Source organism: Eschrichtius robustus, chromosome 12 (assembly GCF_028021215.1).
Source record: "Eschrichtius robustus isolate mEscRob2 chromosome 12, mEscRob2.pri, whole genome shotgun sequence".
NCBI lineage: Eukaryota > Metazoa > Chordata > Mammalia > Artiodactyla > Eschrichtiidae > Eschrichtius > Eschrichtius robustus.
This window is the reverse complement of record NC_090835.1, coordinates 64,609,097-64,630,160: the sequence shown is the minus strand read 5'-3', so window position 1 is coordinate 64,630,160 and position 21,064 is coordinate 64,609,097. Positions and strand designations below refer to the sequence as shown.

The window sequence follows — 21,064 nt, the reverse complement described above, 5'->3', positions numbered from 1 at the left end:
GGGAAAGAAGAAAACTCTTTTTGCATGACAGATTATGACCTAATAAAATAGAAATCTATTTTAGTTCACCGGGAACACTGGCTTCAAATCAAATTTCTTTACATCTGACTTGTGCTATGCTTGGTGATATTTTTAGATAGTGTTTACCCCTTTCATCTTATTCCACTCAACTCTAGAGCAGAACTCAGGCTCAGCTCCATTTCACTGTCTGGTGTTGAGCCATTTATGAAAAATACTGCGACTTTCACTTTAAAAAGTTAAAATATTTCTTTTCAAAGTAAATTTCACTGAATGTGTGTATAAGAATGTGTTTAGGGGTGTATATGAATCTGTACATATCTCCAGTGTCAGAAATCTCTTCAAAAAGGCAAAGCATGAATTGAAGCAGGTGAGTTAACTGCATCACACTTGCAGCTCTGGGGACATACTGATGCGTGAATTTGTAAGCATCACTTATCACCTGATCCCTCCCTCCAGGAGACCCTGCAAGCCTTACCTGCAGTCCATCCTGGTACTGAACAGCAGCCTGCATTGCCTCCTCAAGTCTGTCCACCCGGTCTTTCCAAGCTTTATTTAGAGAATCCCAGGCTGAATTTAACTGCAATGTAAATATTAGAACTCTTTCAGTATCATATGCTAAGTTTCCGACTACTTCTATCAAATATGCTTTAGTTAGCAAAATCCTTTTAAAAAACCATTCTGATAAGAGTAGAAAATATGCAGGTTTTACCTCGTCTATACTCTTCTTAACAATGGGTTTGTCGGGTTCCCCGCAAGCGGCAATGAGTTCAGAACCCAGGTTAATAACCATATCCAGCTCTTCCTGCAATCCATCTATCTCCTCCCTTATGACCTAGAATAAGAAATGGCAGCCTTACCACAATGAAAAAGCCAAACCACAATGAAACTAAAAAGATGCACACAGACATTGATGGTAGTTATTTCTAGGAGGCAGGATTGTAATCAATTTTTATTTTCTTCATTCTGTTTTCTAAGTTTTGGCACTAAATTTTTTCAACAAGGGAACACAAGAGCCATTTTAAAGAAAAAACAGTGTCCTTCGAGGAACAAATGTCAAATGCTTATTATAAAGACAGTATTTAGGAAATAATTCCATGTAACATATACCAGAATAAGTCTTTCAAAAAAAAAAAAATCAACAATACTGAAAAGCATGGAAAGCCATTTTGTTTTTGTTTTTTAAACCAACTAGTTTGGCAATACACATTTAAAATAGACATAAGTATCATATGAGTTCAGAGACTTCACACAAATTAATGTAATTTGCTTAGTAGATTTAGGATAATCTAACTCTAGATTTTCATTTTTACCCCAGGACATGTAAAGTACCAAAAAAACAAACAAACAAAAACTATGACAGAAATGCAGTATTCTACCTTGCTTTCATTTTCTTGGTTAAATACACTTATTCATTCAAGATGCATTTATTTACCAAGGATGAACATGCCCCAAACCAGGCATCGGAGATACAGAGAAAATTAGATATGACTATTCCACTCAAGGGGCTCTGAGTCCACTGGGAAAGACAGAGGTACAGTCAACGATAAGTCATGCTCTGCGTTAAGTCCTTTGCGTGATGAGAAGGTGGGGATGGACTAACTCAGCTGAGTATACAAGAGGGTGGAGGGTGGCAGTCCAACTGAACCTTGAAGCTTGAGTGGGATCTGCCAAGGAGAGTGGCAGGAAAGATATTCTAGGGTAAGGAAGTAAAATGTGCAAAGATTCAGATGCTAGAAAGAGCACGGCAGCTTCAGAGAAAGCCATAAGAGAAGGAGCTTGGTAAAGGAGCAGTAGGAAAAAAAAATGGCTTTGGAAACACAGGCCTGGGCTAGGCTGGGATGGAAAAGGTTGATACCGTGTTCCAGGGAGTTTGGACTTTAGGCAGTAGGCAGTGGACGCCTCGAGGGCTTTTAACCAGCAGGACAGCAAGAGGAGATCTAGAGGGACAACGGGCAACAAGGATAGAGGCTGGAGGGAAGAGAGACTCCACAGGCAGGGGTACCGCTCAGATTACTTTCTTAGACAAGAAAGAGAGATGACGAGGCCCCGAAGTAAGGCAGAAACAACGGGGATGGAGAGAAACTTTCTAAATCAACATTCTCCATGGGAAACCTGTGGGTGGACTCTGGCCCCTACTACATCTCTGCGCTTTCCACTTTCAGAACCAAATATAAATTCTAATAGCGTAATTCCAAATATTTATACCAAAGGAATCCAACATTCATGCTACCACAACTTATTTTTTAAACTTTAAATGAGATTCTCTGCTTACCTCTGCTGCTTCTTGCTGTTGTTTTACTACCGAGGGATCGATCCCAGGATCCTCCAGATCCCGGATGAAGTCTTGAGTATCTTTAATGGTAACCACCAGTGACATGTGATCACACCAGAACTTCTCTGCTAATTCCATCACATCCAGTAGCTTGGCTTCCCTTTCTTCCACCAGTGTGTGTATGTTCTCCCAAATGAAAACCATTTGGTCTAGCTTATCCTGAACAGCTACAGAGCAGAACAATATCAAAAAGACACACCCTGTAAGCAATAAAGCACAACGTTCTAATTCACACAGGAACAATCATTCAATTTTCCAAGGATCTAAACCTGGACCAAATTTGGGTTGAGCCCAGTCTAGTGGGTATCACTGGGCCCAATGGCCTTTCCAGGCAAATACAGGACCTGAGGGTGTGCTGCTCCTCCTGAACCAAGGTTTCCTGACAAAAGACAACGCTCAGAGGAGACCTGAGTTCACCAAGGCTGGCCTTAGTATATTCTTTACGCTCTCCAAACCAAGAATAGAGATGTCTGTTTAGTCTCAGGAACACAACAAAGTAGGATACGTATTTTGGGCTTACTTCTAGTGTCCTCTTACCGTGAATTTCCACTGACCTCTGCACAGGCCCTTCCTTTTGACCCCAGCTCAGACATTTAAGGTGCTTGGCTAGTGTCCTGGTTGCCATTTCTGCGGCTATGGGACAGAGTACCCATGACATAAAGCAGTGTAGTCAGAGGAAAAAATACCCCTAGGTTTGGTCTTATTAGCATTATGCTTTAACCAACTGATTTAAAGGGCCCAGAGAACATATGGTTTTTGTATCATGGCACATGTTGTAGTTACTCAACTGATTTCACAAACACAGGAAGACATTAACAAGGGACTGGTGTGCACAGCCCCTCCACCCCAAACATGTCACATCTGCAATACCTTTTCTAAAATCTGGCGTGTTCATATGCAACTGGACTGTCAAGGAACATTCACAATTGTTTTGAGTAAAGTTCAGTGGTTCCCTCATCCTGAAAGGATTACCTTTGGCAGATATGTCTTTGTCAGTGCCCTGGGACCGAGCGATCATCTCCTCTCCCCTCTGCCTGAGGGTCTCGTACAGAGGCTGCAGCTTCTCCATGTCCACCGCCACGTTCTTATTCTCACTGACCTGCTCCTTGATCTTCTCCACCTCTGCTGAGATGGAAGGCGGCTGCCGCAGACGCTCCACCACGCGCTCCAGACTCTCCAGGATCTGGTCGATCTTGTCGTGGAACTGGGAGTGAAAGAGAAGGGCCATTTATGGGGGGAAAAGACCTGTGACGCCAAGGGTGGGATTTAAAATGATAACACACCTATCTAATGTCACAGTCAAGAATGAAACCTTGGCCTTTCTGTTAACACATCCATCCAAGGAGTTATATCCAGCTGGTGTGTGAAGACATTCCTAAAATCACAACTCATATGCACCTCTCTGTGTCACACTGCTTATGGGGATGGGACTGCTTCTTGCAAATAACTGAGTAAATTCATTAAGAAACTGTATTATGTTAATATATAATTGGACCACTTGACAGCAGCATTTTACTAGTGCTTCATCTTATCATAATTCAAATTAACTTTGAAAATTAGGTTCAATAATCTGGGTGTTTGTCTATCAACACTGATAGTTCTATTCACTTTTACTGATTATTTTGGCATCCTCAAAAAGTTATATTATTAAATGTAAAATTCATGGGCAGTTTTGATGAGGTGAAAGGGATTTCTTAAGTTATGAGTTTCCTGAACTAAAAAATGTTAAAAAGTTAAAAAAAACCCAGAAACCTTCCTGATGTTGTAATGGAAGTTTATATTTAATTCCTGGCCAAACACATAGTCAGATCCATGAAAGAATTTTAAATTTCCACTTGCTAAGGCACCACAGACAATGAAGCAAAGTTACGAACACTTGTTCATTTATAGATTCCACACTATCCTCAACATTAAAGGAATCATCAGTCAGGATTACAGAAAATGGACCACTCTCATGCCAGTGTATCTAACGATAAAAACCAAAACCTTCAAAACGGAAAATCTGTAGGTGACTGCAAATCAACTTCTTGAAAAAGGTATTTTCGAAACGAGAAAAAAGAAATCGATTTCCAACTGCATATGTTTTCCTTCTTATTCAGCCTAGCATTCATAGTCTTTCTTCTTATTGCCGTCTTGGGAATGTTTCATTAATGATGATAATAACACTTTCTTTCATCTCTTCCAATGGCAAACACTGCATTCTACTCTGGACGGACACTTATTTAGGTATCTGGACAACGATGACAGCTCTATGTTTCTTAAATCATTGAAAATTATGTTTTATGTATATATAGGCAGGCAGAGAAATATAAGGATCGGACACCGGCAAATATCACCTCAGAGACCAAAACGTCAATACTCAGAGTTAATGCAGTGAAACAATTTTAGCTGGAATTGAATCAGCAGATCCGGGAAATGTCTTTCCACACTCTGCTGTCGGGGAGACCGTCGCACTGCTGGTGCAAAGCGTTACCTGAGCGGACTGAGAAATGGCTTCATCCAGCGCCACAGCCCGCTTTTTGACATCTTCTTTAATTTGACTGTAGAGAGTGTCAGCAGCCACGTACTTCTCTTGGATAGAAAAGCCTTCCCTCGGGCTCAATTCCAGTAACTGCGGCCCAGTTTTGTTCATCTTATCTATATGCGGCTTGTGTTCGGCTATCAACTCTCGCAGTTGCTATAACAAAGCAAACAGCGTCTCAGTTTCTCAGAGGCACACCTCCACAGTACAGCTGTCAACATCCCCAGCGCATCCAGCTGGCCAGAAACTCCAGACAAACACCCTCCCTTCACAAGGCACTGAACATACAACCCTCTGCCAGGAAGAGATCCCCTGACACAAAGATTAAACAACAGTCTGGTCACGTCAAAGTCCTTTTCAGGGCACATGCAAAAATGCTGGATGAGTGAAATAATGAATCCCAGTTCATTACGCCTTTCCTACCAAGAGCAGTACAGTCTGACGAGAGTATTAGCCAAGGGGATACTACATGAAAGGATTATGAACTCACTACATCCCAACCTACAGAGACCGAGCCATAACTCTCTGTATTCCTTTCTGCACACTCATGATACATACAAAAATTATTCAAAAGGAAGGAAGGGAGAGGGAGGGAGAGGAAGAAAGGAAGAGGAAAAAAGCACAGTAGAAGGTAGACACAATGCTGAGAGAGAACAATGACGGATAAAGCTAAGTTAGGGGGATTTAAGCCCATAAGGGATTGTCATTACATTATATGTAAACCAATATAAAATATGTCCATATATATTACATTATATATCTGTGAGTCTGTTCTATGTACATATATGATATGTATGATATATAAACATAAACAAATCTATTTGTATTTATTTTTAAATGTTAATGGCTGCAAGGATAATCAATGCATCAAATACACAGCTGTATACTGAGCATTATCTATAAAGTGTATTTAAGGAAAAATATGTGACCTATGAATATTCTGCATAATACAGTATCATCTAATCAAGAGATACAATGATACTGATGCTAATGAGGGGGTGTGGAATCCAGGTGGAGCCCCATTCCTTCTAGGGAAATGGATCAATCTGGAATCTTTACACTCCACGGAATCCAGGGTCTCCCGTGACTGCCCGCAGGTTTCTCTGAGGCAGACCTCCGTGCAGCATTGACGTGCCCTCTACTGTACTCCATTATTCACGAGGTTCCCTAATCAGCAGTTTCTCGTCCTCACCAGAAGATGTGTCTCCAAACTGTTTGCTATCCAGCCCCTAAGAAAAGCCTCTCTGAGAGAAATTATATTCAGGAAAGACAGTGGAGAGGAAAGCGATCTTTCCCTGTAAATATTTTAACTTCCATCATTCATCAAGCAGAATCACCAGGACGGCCACATACCTGGATTTTTATTAAAAGTGCCACTAAAATCAGTCATATAAATTATTTCCCAAGTGGTTGAGAAAACTGGTTCATTACATCATGAACAATCCCCAATGTACTATCTCTATTTTTGAAGTTTTTCTGAAGACGGTCTCAAAACTCTTTTGGAAAAGAGCTAAATAAACACAAATTCAACTTGTAAAAAAAAAAAAAAGGAGGAACGTCTACTGAATCTAACATGCTCCTCACAGCCCCTGGGTGGTCCAGGCTGTGATTTCCTACTTGTGTTTTACATTGTTTGGTATCTTCATGCTGTTTTACAGAATGGAGGTGGTGACGGTAAGACCAGCCGCCACGCAATCTCATGGAGAAGAAACGTGTCACACGAGCTCTGGCTTCAATATTCTCGAAGGCATGTTTGAAAAACAAGCTCACACTTTGATGACCAAGAGACTCTCAGTAAAGTGAGGAATCTCTGCTGAGAGTTCTTGAGTGGCCTGTAGTCTAAGTAGATCTCACCTGTGTAGCATCACCATGAGACACCTTTGCTGGGAAGTAGCCAGATGAGCCTTCTTAAGACCATTCCATGACAGACAAGAAAACAGCCACGGGATATCTACTCGGGGATGTGTGCACATGGAGAAAGGGCCCAACAGGAGATGTCTTTTGCCTCATAGGTAACAAAATGATTCTTGGCAGCTATCCTAAGAGTCCACTCATGCTGGAGATACTTAATGTGAACTTAAAAGAGATCTATCATTTATTTATAACATGGCTCTCGGGGTCATTTTTCATTCCTGGCTAGAATGAACTAGAAGATGTTCCCAAGAACAGTGAAGAGGATGCTGTAAAGTTGCAGAAGAAATGCTGCAAATATTCTGAACAATTTAGCTTGAACAATTTGAAGACTTGGCTACGAAGTTTTGAAGCTCCCTTTCTACATAAAAATCATACATTTGTTTTGAGAACTGAAAGATGACGCCAAACAAGACAATTAACTCAATTTTGAAATTTTCCATTCAATAATGATCCTTTTCATCCTATTTGATGTTATGCTAGAAAACAGCTATTCAGATCTCACTTCAGAATAGAAGAAATCCATGAAACATTTTATACTAAAAATCATTCAGTGGGTAGGCATCAGGATTTCTCCCAAAAATAACCTTTCTACTAAAATTAAATTTAATTATACATAGTTTATAAGTCTTTCTCCCACTGAATTATTTAGATAGAATGCCATAAAATTTCCATTTTGCATTAAAGTGTTCTCTAAAGCTCTTCTAAACAAATACTTAGAGATATTCTTCAATGTCAATACACTAAAAAAGTAAACAAATAAGATTAGTAAGTATGTTACATACTTCAAACAATGATGTAATATATCCTGAGTTAAACTTTACACACGCACACACACAATGATTAGTCTCAGGGTACATCTTGTACAGATCTGGGAGAGCAACTAGGTTCACAAGATCATAAATAACAAGAATTCCAGACTTTCTTCTGACAGTCTTGAATTCTCTCACTCAAACCCCTGCAAAATTTTAAGCTACATTAACATTTTGGAGACTACTGAAATGAGGGCTTCATAATGCCATTTTATGTGTTTAAAACATGACATATTTCTAGATGGAAATATACTCTCTCATTTACTCATGTAAACTTATAGAAGCAGAGAACTTCAAAAGATTTCCATGTACAAAAGGAAAAGAAAAAAAAAAGTGGGGGGACAATTTGTCTTTAAACTTCAGCATTTTTTCCTTTTCACAGAATTCGATTTCACAACAATGCTATTTTGACGTATTTGTTATAGCGTACATTCTCTCCAAGCTCAATGGCCTTGTCTGTTTGATGTTGCTTCCATGTATTTCTACCTTTTGCTTACATTCTGGATGGCTCTAACCACTAGATATTAGTCGAATTACTGTACACTGAAAGCAATTCAACATGATCAGTTGAAAGTACTTCGAAAGCTTATTTCGTTAACATTTTAAAACAAGGATTTTGTTTCTGTACTCAGTTTACACTGCATACTACTGGGTAAAAGCTGTGACATCATGATGACATACACAGTGTGCCTGCCCACACGAGTCGTCCCACTGCAAAACTGGACAACAGGGCAGCAACTCGGAGGTAAGCAAACTGTGCAGACCAGAACGCTAAAAATTCCTCATCACAGAAGGTGTCTGCATTAGAAACACCCTAAAAATCGTGATTCTCTTCCCATGGGGTCTCCAGCACTCTCTCTGGCACCAAGCTTACACGATGTTCTTCCTGCTGTTGCCTCAGGGTTTCGTACTCCAGGGCAGGGGCAGGAAGCTGAGTGATGATCCTCTGTACGTCTATCAGCCACGGCCAAAGTTCTTCGTATGTTTCCCAGAACTGGTTAACCAGGGACTGTGCCCGTTCTAACTGCAGATACCTCTCTGAGTTTGTCTGGCAGATGGCATCATAGTTCTTCAATACCTTGTCCAGTTTTTTCTAGAAAATCAGATGATAAAATGTGTTTAACCAGACAGGCAGGCCAAGGAACACGTATATATACTCCAGAATGCTTGTCCAGCACAATATACCTGGTGCAGAGTAAGCACTCAACAATGCATAGTAAATGAATAAATCAACAGAGGCTAGTTAGATTTTAATTGCTTCTATGTATAAAAGTTCATTTTAAATTAAAGAAAGGCCCTCCCATGTTGTTGCATAAGGCAGTCCCTCTTTTTCAAGGCTGAATAATATTCCATTGTATGCTAATGGTGTGCTCTTACTACAATAAAAAAAATTTCATTTACACATGTAGAAAATAGCAAAAATGTAAAAAATGTCTTGAAAGTACAACTGGAGATCAGGCTGATAAAGGATGATATATTCCTGCAGTGGATTTCTATGCAGTTGTCAAAAATCAGGGGATTTGATGACATGGAGAAATACTCAAAAAAAAAAAAAAAAAATTAGGTGACAAAACCACAAAAAAAAAAAAAAATAAAATGCCTCAAGTTTGTATGACTAAGACACTGAGCTCTCCAAACGTAATAAGTAAAATTCTCCAGCCATTCTTCTAGGTCTTCTAGGTGAGAGAAAGGTCTGGCATGAGCCTGGCAACACTGACATTACTTTCTGTTAAAACATAAGGACTCTCTTTCACAAATGAAATTCTAAGAGGAACTGCTGGTCAGCAAAATTAATTACATAGATGAGAAGCAAAATAGAACATTATGCTATCCACTGATTTTATGGGGTGGTCACCGAGATCTCGATTATGGTACAAATTCACTTCATAATCCAAAAGCAAAAGATAAAGCACAACAGCAATCCAATAAACCACAGAATAACACAAAAATTCTCTCATGATCATCTGTATTTTTCACACCAGAATCTTCGCAAAAATAATAAAGATTAAATTATAAACAAGTGAAGTGTCACTGCAGAGTATTTAAATAAAAGATTAAGTATTAATATACAGTGCACATTCTATTATTTGCCTATGGTATACCTTAAAATCAATGCACCGTCTTTTAAATGTGATCTTACGCATATACATGTCTATGTACTGTTTTTGCCATGGGATATTTTCCTAACAGAAGCATTAATATACATTAATTTATTTAGGCTTCTCAGATGTCTGAATATGAATTGAACTAAACATTTTTATTTATGGCTGGTTTTCCATCAATGTAAAGGATCGTTAAAACTACATAAACTGAACACTTCCTTAAAGATTCCGCTCCTTTTTTTCCTATACAGATTACTGTAACTTTATACAGAATGAATTTCAGTTAGAGAGAACGACATATTTTGAGTTTTGTTTCAGCTCCAGCTGCCCCAATGTTCCTGAAGCCTATAAACAACAGCTGTCATACAGAATAACAATTTATACTGATAATAACAGTGATAATACAGAGAACATTAATTGGATGCTTAATGTGTCCCAGTTACTCAAGGACTCAAACCTTAACAGCTTTTCTGTCTATTAAAAAGGATTATCCCCAGGGTGATTCCCTTAAGGAGTATTCCTTTCACTGTTATTCTATAAGCTTGAAAAATGCCTTATTTGAAACTAATGATTTAGCTGTTTAAACAGCAGCTGTGGATAAAGGAAAAGCGCTTTTTTCAGAGTGAAAGCCCCACACGTGCTCTTTGCTCACAAGTCTCACATCAGTCACATGGACGAGATCATACCTTCATCGGCTGCTTTTCCTCTTCACTGCATGTGCTCATGATTTTATGTCCAGATTTAACAAGCTCATCAATAATATCCTTGTGTCGCAAAATCTCCATGGTGAATGTCTGTATTTACCAAAACAAAGATTTTTTTTTTTTTTTAAAGAGTGTATGACTAAAACAAAAACAATTAGGCAAAGCAGTTAAAATGACCAAGTTACATTCAATCATGCAAGTGCATTTCCTTGGAGCACACTGACAAACCATGTAGATGCAACTGGAAATGTGTGTCTTCACCTTTTGAACCTGCAGCTGAGCGGAGGTCTGGTCTTGCTCAAGCCTGATGTCACCCAGAGATGTCAATTTTTTGTCTGTTTCACTAATCCAGGCTAACTCTGCATCAGCCGCTTGGTCAAACTAAACAAAAGATAAATAATCAGGTCAGCAAGTTCCTGTAACTGGTGCCAGAGAAATACCTATCTACATTTCTTTCAAATATCCTTATCACACAAATGGAAAATGTGAGCTTGTCTCTTCATGGCAACCTGAAATAATCCATGATAGTGACTGATGTTATAAAGAAAGGAGAACTTTCCACAGAGAAAGTAAACACAACCTCTTAAAACGTGCTGGATCCATAACACGGCATTAATGACATGAGGACAGCTAACACTGATGCCTTCTCTCTGGTGGTGGTAAGGATTTTCTCTTTAGCAATACTATACAAATTGTGCAGCACAGGGAACTCTACTTAATGCACTGTGGTGTCCTAAATGCGAGGGAAATCCAAAAGGGAGGGGATACATGTATATGTATGGCTGATTCATTTCGCTGTGCAGTAGAAGATAACGTAGCATCATAAAGCAACTATACTCCAATAAAAATTAATTAACAAAAAAAATCATAGTGTGCTCACGATCCCGTACTGCAATAACTGAAGAAAATGAGGAACTCTGCATCTTTCTGACATGGAAAGAGATCTGGAAAAAAAATACTATACAAATTGAAAAGCTATAGAAGTCAGTAGCTGGACACCATCTTTAAATCACTTCATCCTTCACTTTATCACATTAATATGATATGCAGGTAGCATGCTGTTATCAAAGTACAAAATCCCTAGCAAAAAAGAATGACATATTCCCATTTATTTACTCTGTGTGTATATGGAAAATACCTTTCTATGTATGCCGAGTATACCCCCAAATGTCTCATGTATCATTCTTTTACATCTCATTTAATAACAGCAGAAAACATTTTCAAGAGACTTCTTAAATATTTCAAGAGATTTTCTTTTCTTGAGCATAACAATAATTCATGGTAGAAATTTGTAAAGTATGGAAAAATATACAGAAGAAAATTAAAAGCTGGAGTTAATACCGTTGGTATTTTAGTGAATTTTCTTCCAGAAGTTGAGACCTGGAAAGCTCTGGGATAATACTGTATAAACAGTTTCATATCCTGCTTTTTCATTTATCATGAACATTTCCCGTGTCATATAAATGTGATTTTTAAAATACCATCATTGTATTCTAGCATACCTGGATATTTTCACTTAGGTTCTCTGCATTTTTTCTCTATTATATAAACAAGCCTGTAACGAATATCCTTGTATATAAATCTCTGTTGGCATCTCTAATTAGTTCCTTAGGGTAGATTCCTAGAAGTTGACTTCTAAGTCAAAGAGCACAAACATTTTCAATACCTTGCATCAGATAAACCCCATGCCTTCCAGTTACCATAAATGAGTACAGAGGGCAAGTGACACCACAGCGCCAACCATAAATGGTAACTAACAAAGCCTCAGTGGGAAAAGCGAAGGGGGATGGACGTTGTGATTTTCAAGTCCAGTACTGCCAGAACCTCTAATGTTTCAAGAGCACCTGGAAATCCAGATTGGGGTCAGGGGATAACTAAGGGAGGGGAGACAAGGGTGGAGGTAAGGAACTAAACTGGAAAACAGTTCGTACTTTTAAGACACTAGGCAACACTCCGCAGACTCACAGGAGGATGGGGTAGACCTACTTTTACCCTATCTCACAAGTACATCTCAGAGCCCTGGGCATTATACACAACGCATACAAGGAGCCTCCGGGAGGAGAGAGAAGAAAGCAGAGCTGCTATGAGTCTTGGACCCGAGGAAAAGCACGGGGGTGAGTTCCCTGGGTTTTCTTTGGCTTCCCATACCCTGGACTGGATGCTGGAGAAACTGCCACCCAGGAGCACCCAGAGGTGCAGAAAAAGCCCCAGGAAAACCTGTCTCCAGTCAAAGGAGCAGGAAAGGAGCAGCCTTGCAAGACAGAAAACTTATAGACAATAACCATTCTACTCCAACCAAACACCACAGAAAAAAGCCTTGGCCTCCCCACACTGCTGCCAAGCAAGGCTGAACGGGGAGCCCAGATTTCCACCCTCCTGAGCCTGGGCCCGACACCCCTGCCAGGGTGATGTCAGCGAAGTCGGGAGCTGGAACTTTCACTCCCACAGGCGACCACAGACCCCTGCTCCCGGGTCAGTGGAGACCACATGGGGAGCCTGGACCTCCCCCTCTCCTCAGGGTGGCATCAGGGAAAGCCTGTGGACAGTCAGGATTTTCACCATGGTGTCAGGGAGCTGGAACTCCCACTCCCACCCAGCAGTGAGCGGCCCCACCCTTAGGTGTCCCACGAGGCTGCCTGGGGGACCTGGGATCTCCCTCCACCTGGCAGCATCCCCGTTGCCTCTGCCAGAGTGGTGTCAGGAAAGCCAGCTAAAACAGAAGGCTTAATGAAGACCCAAGACACACAACACCGAGAACCCAGAAGAACTCAAACCGAATTAAAGAGGATTATCAGCAGAGGCTAATACCTAGAAGACGATGTGAGAATTATCTGGCAGATTTTAAAGTAGCCATGATAAAAATGTTCCATGAGCAATTTCAAACGCAGTGGAAATGAGGGAAAAATTAGAAGGCCTCGGGGCTTCCCTGGTGGCGCAGTGGTTGGGAGTCTGCCTGTCAGTGTGGGGGACGCGGGTTCGAGCCCTGGTCTGGGAGGATCCCACATGCCGCGGAGCAACTAGGCCCGTGAGCCACAACTACTGAGCCTGCGCGTCTGGAGCCTGTGCTCCGCAACAAGAGAGGCCGCGATAGTGAGAGGCCCGCACACCGCGATGAGGAGTGGCCTCCGCTTGCAAATTAGAAGGCCTCAGCAACAAAATAGCAGGTCTCAGCAAAGACACAGAATATACGGAGAAGAACCAAATGGAAATTTTTAGAACTTAAAAATGTAATAACTGAAATAAAAGCTCAGTGGATGAGACCAAGGAAGAGGACAGAGGAAAGAATGAGTGAAGCAGAAAACAGAATCACAGAAATCACCCAGCCTGAATAATAGAAAATAGACAGAAAAAAATGAACAGAGCCCAGGGCCTGAGGAACTATAATAAAAGAAAATTCAAGTCACTGAGTCCCAGAAGGAGAGGAAAAAGTGGCTGTGGCTGGAAAGTACTCAAACATTCTTGAAATAATAAAGTTAGAGAAATGGAGACCAGATTTGTGGCCAGAAATTGAGGAGGAGGCAGAGGTGGGAGGGGACGGGTGTGGCTATAAAAGGGCAGCATGAGGGGTCCCTGTGACGGAAACGTTCCCTGTCGTGATGGCAGCCGTGTCAATTCCCTGCTCATGATGTTGTACCATAATTTTGCAAGATGCTACCACTGGGGAAACTGGGTGAATGGTACAACGGGACCTCTGTATTCTGTTTTACAACTGCATGTGAATCTACAGTTATCTTAAAACAAGTTAATTGAAAAAAAAAAAAAAAAACTCTGTGTGGGTAACCTCTCATCTGTAAGTCCTGTCTGCGTTTTCTCTTTTAGATCTATGCTACCAAGTTGCCCTGGCTGTACTGATTCATATTCCCACGAGCAGAGTTTGGCTATCCCCTCATCAGAATGGGGTATATAATTTATTCTTTAATAATCTTTGTCAAACTTATCAGTGAACTTTTCTTAATTATAAGGGCATAACCTGCCAGTGTGGCCTGGCACAAAAGACAGCACTGATTAAGTCATTGTGATGGTTCCAATCTCACAGGTAAAAAATTACCAATTATATAAGTGAAAAATTCTTAATATTACTGAATTATTATTTGTTTACAGTTTTTTCTACCTATCATGAACCCACTAGCTTTCACCTTTACTAAGTAATGAATGAGCAAATGAATACTAAAGCTATTTGCAGGTCAAGTTCTTTTAGTCAACAAGTTTAGATAGAAAAAAATTTAGATAATCATCTAAATATGGGCCAAAGCAGAAGTATAACAGGGGTTAAAATAATACTTTTACATTTACCTTTAAAAACCAATGGCATAAAGATATGAAAAGGAAGATACAGTGTAACAGACCTTTACTTAATCTCTAGAAGGGCTACCGAACAAAATCTGAATATAAACCAACATCTAACCAAAAATCATGCAAAGTCAGGCTGCTCTGAGACTCCTCTGGTGTCCGGGCAGCCGTCACACTGTCATGTGTGAGGACTGGACACATATCCCATGGGTCCTCCTCCAAGTGTCACACGTCTGAGAGGATCGCTGACAGGCAAAGTTGCTCCAGACAGAAATGCAGAGCTTTAGTCGTCAGAGTGGGCGAGCACCCCCATAAGGGCAGTACTTCTACAATGACTCCACACGTTTATATACTCAAGCAGAAGTCTTTCTCTTTCCTATGTTTCCCATAACGGCATGCATTGTTTTCTGAAGCCGCCTCGTGATTTGCACGTAGCGTTGTGAATAAATATTCTGCCCACTAATTCATTACTTTTGCTGCTACGGGGACAAGTCAGAACAATGTGGACTCCAGAAGGAATCTTGATAAGCCATTTGAAAAATTCTATCTTCATCTGGTTCAATAATTGTTACATGACTTAGTTTCAAATGGAACTACTCATTAGCAATTGCTGATCAATGTGAAAAAGAAAAAAAATTTCATCAACTAATTCAGCAGCTTCAGATGTGGAAAAAGAAATCGTCACAACAAACAAGTGGAAGAGTCTGATCACTCGCTTTCAAGCCGCACATGGTGGAACTCCAGGGTAAAGCTCTACTATGTGATGCACTCAGCACAAAACTGAGAAAAAAATAGTCCAGCCCTTTCTACCAGAGTGCAAATGCTGCAAGATATCAAGAATAAAATTTAACAGGAATGATTTTTTTTCTTCTACTGGTCCCTGAAAAAAATAAAGTGATGCCCCCACCCCTCTTGTTTGTGTTCAGGCTATTTTTAGGATTTATATGACAGTCCTCATAAAGAAAGGCAGATTGCTGGTGTTAATATGAGTTTAATAATAAGTCTCCCTTTCTGGAAGAAAAAAAAACAAAAAGCATCCAATGAAAACCAGTATGATGATACTTTCTGGAAAAAAAAAAAAAAAAAAAAAAGCATCCAGTGAAAACCAGTATGATGACACCATCCAAGTTGCCAAAAGAGAAAGCTGAAACTCAAACACTGTTTCTTGAACCAAGGCAAATATTTGCCCTGCTAAAAGAAAACAAGACTTCAAGCAGAAATTTCCCTCTGTCCTTTGAAAGGTTTTTTCATTAAATTAGAAAATATTTATTGTCCAACAATGAAAGGAGTAGTCCCAGGATCTACATGAAGCAATTTACAGTCAAGCAAGGCGTTTTTATTTAGGTCTGTGACTCTTTCAAACAACTACTTAACGTGAGTATTTCTAACAGACCATGAAACGGCTTATTTCACATGTGAGTAACGTGGACAGCAAGCTCCCTATACCAAATTTTAATAAATTTGCTTACTACTCATACAAGTAGCAAAAAATGACTTCAAATGAATTGTAGAGAGTGCTAGCATCCTTAACTGCATTCTGGGAAATATTCTAATACGCATCATCCCTGGAGTCCAACCATCAACCCCAGCTACGGTAATTCCTAGTATAGTTGAACTAGTATTTCAGAAACTTCCTACAAGTTGGTGAAAAACATTTTAATTGGCTAATCTCTAAATATTCCTGAAAAACACTGGGTAAAACAGTAACTGCCAACATTCTACTGAACACACTGTTCTAAGTGCTTGAACATGCAAGAATATACAGTTGCTGTCAGGATAAAAGGATATAATGTGGGTATTACCACTAATCCCATTTACAGCTGAGGAAGCCAAGGCAGAGAGAGGTTAACTGACTCACCAGAGGTTACCCAGCTTGTAAATGTCGGGTCTGAGATTCAAACCACGGTGGTCTGACCCCAGAGCCTACACTTGCGGTTGCCCTGTTACATCCCTCATGCTTGTACACAATTTGGGCTCGGTCACTCAAAATATTCATGGGATTTCACCAATATCGGCTCAAATACCACAACAGTCAATAAGTGGTGGGTTTTCACTTACTGTTTAAACGTTTCTCCCATGTCTGACAAACTGCTTTTGTACTTATCTAGAAAGTTTCTCTTGCGTGGAAGCAGAGGTTTAAGAAAGACAGAGTGATAAGCAAACTTTAACCTCCAGGACATCCTCTTACTCCCTTCCCCTGGCGAGGGTCTTAGCGCTTGCTTTCTTTTGATTAGCATTTCCTTCCATTTTTCTTCACATTATTCATAACCCAGCCCATATTTTCCCACCGTTAACAAACCTCACTTCCGTGGGGGAGGTTTCCTTCTGGTTCTTTAAAAGAAATTAATAGGTGTTATTTTTCTCCCAGGCTGATCCCTAATGACCCAAAGAACTGTTTATTTTAATTGCACCCATGTGCCTTTATACTGGGGGGTTATGAAGGCCCAATAAAATAAGCCAGGCAATTAGAACTGCCAGAGAGTGCCTGGGATGCCCAGACCCAGTGAAATACACACTTCAGCACCTTCTGATAATTGCACATTTATAAGAGGCAAAGGACAACAAAATGCTCTGGGGTTTAAACAATCACAGTGATCTGAATTCAGGCTGTAAGTCTGTAGCTCTTTCAAGCAAAACCTCCTTTCCCCATTTCCACATGGGTCATTTGGTTCAGTGTGCAATTAGAGAAAGAAAGCAACAAGGATAGGTTACTTTGTGTAGGTTTAACATGCAAAAATAGCCCCAGTTTCTAACTCAGATAATGGCAGGCATTGTGAGAAGGAGGCAGCTGTTTTGCTTTTTTCTAAAGCTCACAATCACTATTTACTAAGCTGCCTTATTCCACTCAGATTTTTCTTAAAACTTACGAATGGGCCCAATTAAAAAAAAATCCTCTTCAGAATATTGATGCCTGCAAATCTGCAGAGTCAGACTCAGGAGCTTATTAACTGGTCACAATGAATGTACACCGTCCTCAGGCATCTGCCAATAATTGAGGCTGTTCCATTATTTCCAAAATAATAATAAACATCACTCTACTTTACATAAGGCTCTTGGCCCTATGATCTCAAAATTCAATGACACATCTTTTCAAAACTGCTATGTGATACAGAATTAATGTGAAAAATCTAACCACGTCACATCAGAAGTTTTTTGAAAACTAAATGTATACCGGACGGATACGAAGCACACGCTAACGAGAAGGTATCTGGATGACCCCTTCCCTCCTCTCTTCAGACCTCAGTCCTTTTCCACGTTTGCCTGACATCTTCCATGTCAGTCAACACCCTCTGTGATGGTGGCCTGACTGTTCACAATGTCCCTACACGGCTGCTGAATTCCAAAAATGCAGGTTATACCAGTATAAAGGAGGCAGGCCTGTACATAAACAATCTTAATGTCAAAAGATGGAAACATCTTAAGAGAAAGCTGCTTGGAAAAACAGCACATTCAGTTATTTTCAATCTAGTTGAATCTACTCCGGTTATTTGGGGACGAAGCATCAAATCTATAAATTTAAAAACTACCAAGTCATTTGCAAGGCCCATATCCTCACTCCATCACTCGTGGTTGGGTATGTCGGGGAGGGATCTGGAAGGAGTAGCTCTTAATAAAACAAGATGTATGTGCCTAAGGTATGCAGAAAAAGATGGACTGCTGTCAGATCATGTCCACAGTTCAGGTGGAGAAGAAACAGAATGGTAGATGATTTGTTTATACAACATAAAACAAATCATACAAAATATGCGGTTCATATCCAAGTCTAAAGATTTTTTTTGCACCATTCCTTTTATATTTCATGGACGCATTATCACTGGATAAAGAGAAAACAAGTATTTTCGTATTAAACTGTACTCTGGTCCTAATTCCAAACATCTATAAGTGGGCAAGGTTATAAAACAATTTCAGTGATATATTAGGTCCTTTCTAAACTTGTTAATTATAAGTTTAGAAACTACTCTTTTGAGTGCAAAACTAAATCTCTGTCAAACCAGAAAGACAGGTACCAATGTGTTCTTAAATTTGCCAAAAGAGAGAGAGAGAGAGAGACAGAGAGAGAGAGATTTCCTGATCCTTTCAGTTTACTTGCCCAAGTCTCACAGGCCTTACGGTTGAAAATATCCTCATACTTCTATTTTGCTGCAATAATGGCGCCTTCCTTCAGATTACTGAAGGAGGTTAGAAAAAAATGGATCACCTCCTGCCTTAGGATTTTTCCTCTCTACCTGATTTATACAGAGGCCCTTTAGGGAGGTAGAATGAGATCTGGATTAAGTCCTGGTTACATCTCCACCACACTCTAGCTGTGGGACCCCAGGCAGGTTACCTCCCCACACACTGCATGTGCTCCTCCCAGCTCTAAATGGTACATCTCAGCCTTACTGGAAAGGTATTCTCTTCTTTCCTTTTTTTTTAAATTGGCTTAAGTGAATTTTATTGGTTTTCTTTATTACTGGAGGTATTCCATTGGGCAGACATGCAGGCATTTCAAAGGAATGCACATACAAGTACAGAATAAATACATATAAACAACCAGAAGATATTAATATATCAATGGCACTAATATTAGCTATGACCTACTGGTAGTGAGATACTTTTACTAAACAATCTCCCCCTCTCTCACAAGGAAGGCTTGAAGGATACAGACCACAGTGTTTGCACGTTCTTGCTTCCACGAGTTTTTCTGTATTCTTTCACAAAGTCTTGAAACTTTCAGTAAGGAATGATTTTATCCGGAAAAAAAACCCCCAATAATTGTTATTTTCCTATAGGGTATATGTTTTAGATTCGAGAAAACACAGACCAACCTGTGGAAAACATTTGCAAAACTCTGAATAGAACTGGGCTACAGTTAATGACCTTGGCACCTGGCAGAGCTTACAAACCAGTAGGCGCTCAGCCTGTCACCTGCCCTTGAAAGCAGCTCCTTTGCCCCTTTCCTGTTTGCCCATTTCTGTTCCCCTCTAACCTTAAAAGAACCTAATTATAGGAATGAGATCACTAAGCAATTGAAACTAACTCCTGACTTATGTTCTCCTGAATACGCACCATGCCCTGTCTAACCTGTGGATTCTTTTGCTAGATTTTAAGAAGTAAGAAGGAAGAATTAAGCAGTTAAAAATGACTAGCTCTCTACCCACAACAGCCCCCTTAGCAATCCTGCAGGAGATCACGGGGGCAAGATAACATGTGAAGAGAGAGTCAGCCAGTCTGCACTCAATGGACGAGGATGCAGAACCCAACCTCCTGCCTCGATGATTCACTGAGATTCTTTTCCCCTTAAAAACTGTCATGGCTGAGCAGAATCTTCAGAACTGGTCTCTGGACACAAGTCCACCTGCTCCCCAGACTGCTGGCTTTTCTGATTAAAGCACCTTTCCTTTCTACTGACCCTTGCCTCTCGAGTTATTGGCTTATGAACAGCAAGCAGCCGAACCTCGGTTTGGTTACACCCTTATCACTGTCTTCCTTCACTGAACTAGCCAACCACAGTCAGCTTCTCAAGAAAATTCTACTCCCAAGAGGACAGAATATTTGTCGTGCTATTTAGAGAAGTCTTCAGTGCCAACTATGAAAGGTCGAAAGAAATTCTGGTGAAAAACAAGCCAACTCTTTTCAAATAGTTGAATAAACTTCACAAATAAACACGCTTATTTTCCTATGATAATGAGGCATACAAATTCCTCCAAACTTTGAAAACAGAGCCATGCAAATGCATTCCTCAGGCATGAAGGCCTCCCTCGCAAAAATGCCTGAGGCAGGCCTTTTGCTATCGTTGTATTCCATCGGCTTTTGTGATTCCAGAGCACGGCACTGAAATGAGGAGTGAGGCGCCATGTTTTAGAACTAGATAAATTACACTTTTACGGCAGCCTTAGAGAATGAATCTTGGATGCTCCACACGACCTGCTTGATTTGTGTTTCTTGCTCTTGGCTTGGATGTGCAAAGGCTGAGTCATCCACCTTCCCAAGCCCTGCTCCACAGTACACAGCAGAACCCTACTAACTCTGTCAGAGCAAGTCTGCAACAAGAGGCTGATGACTTAATATAAATATTCAGAGATTTCAATAAAAGTTAATCAAAACATGTATTACAAGCTTCTAGATCCAGGACCCTCTCCTCGTTGCCCACAGTCTTCTGAGAGAGCTGTGGCTAAGGGGTGGGGCCTATAAAACTCTCTGGAACCAGAAACCATACGAGTTGCAGACAGGTCAGCAACGATCATTTTTTTCCCCTTTCAGTCATCTTCAGAAAAAAAAACTACATCACCAACACAACTGTTTCCTTTTTAGAAAGAATTCAGCCTTTCTTTGCCATGTACATCAAGGAACAGTTAATAGTGACTTACACGATATCTCAAAATATTTAC

General features: G+C 40.2%; 1 protein-coding gene across 1 annotated transcript in view; it reads right to left on the bottom strand.

Moving 5' to 3' along the window:
• Positions 1-21,064, bottom strand: part of DST (dystonin) — a 491,021-nt gene that overhangs the window by 50,708 nt on the left and 419,249 nt on the right. The window contains 8 exon segments of the mRNA XM_068559249.1: positions 497-598; positions 731-853; positions 2,294-2,520; positions 3,326-3,557; positions 4,827-5,030; positions 8,472-8,690; positions 10,386-10,493; positions 10,665-10,784. Coding sequence (XP_068415350.1) covers positions 497-598; positions 731-853; positions 2,294-2,520; positions 3,326-3,557; positions 4,827-5,030; positions 8,472-8,690; positions 10,386-10,493; positions 10,665-10,784 — 1,335 coding nt within the window.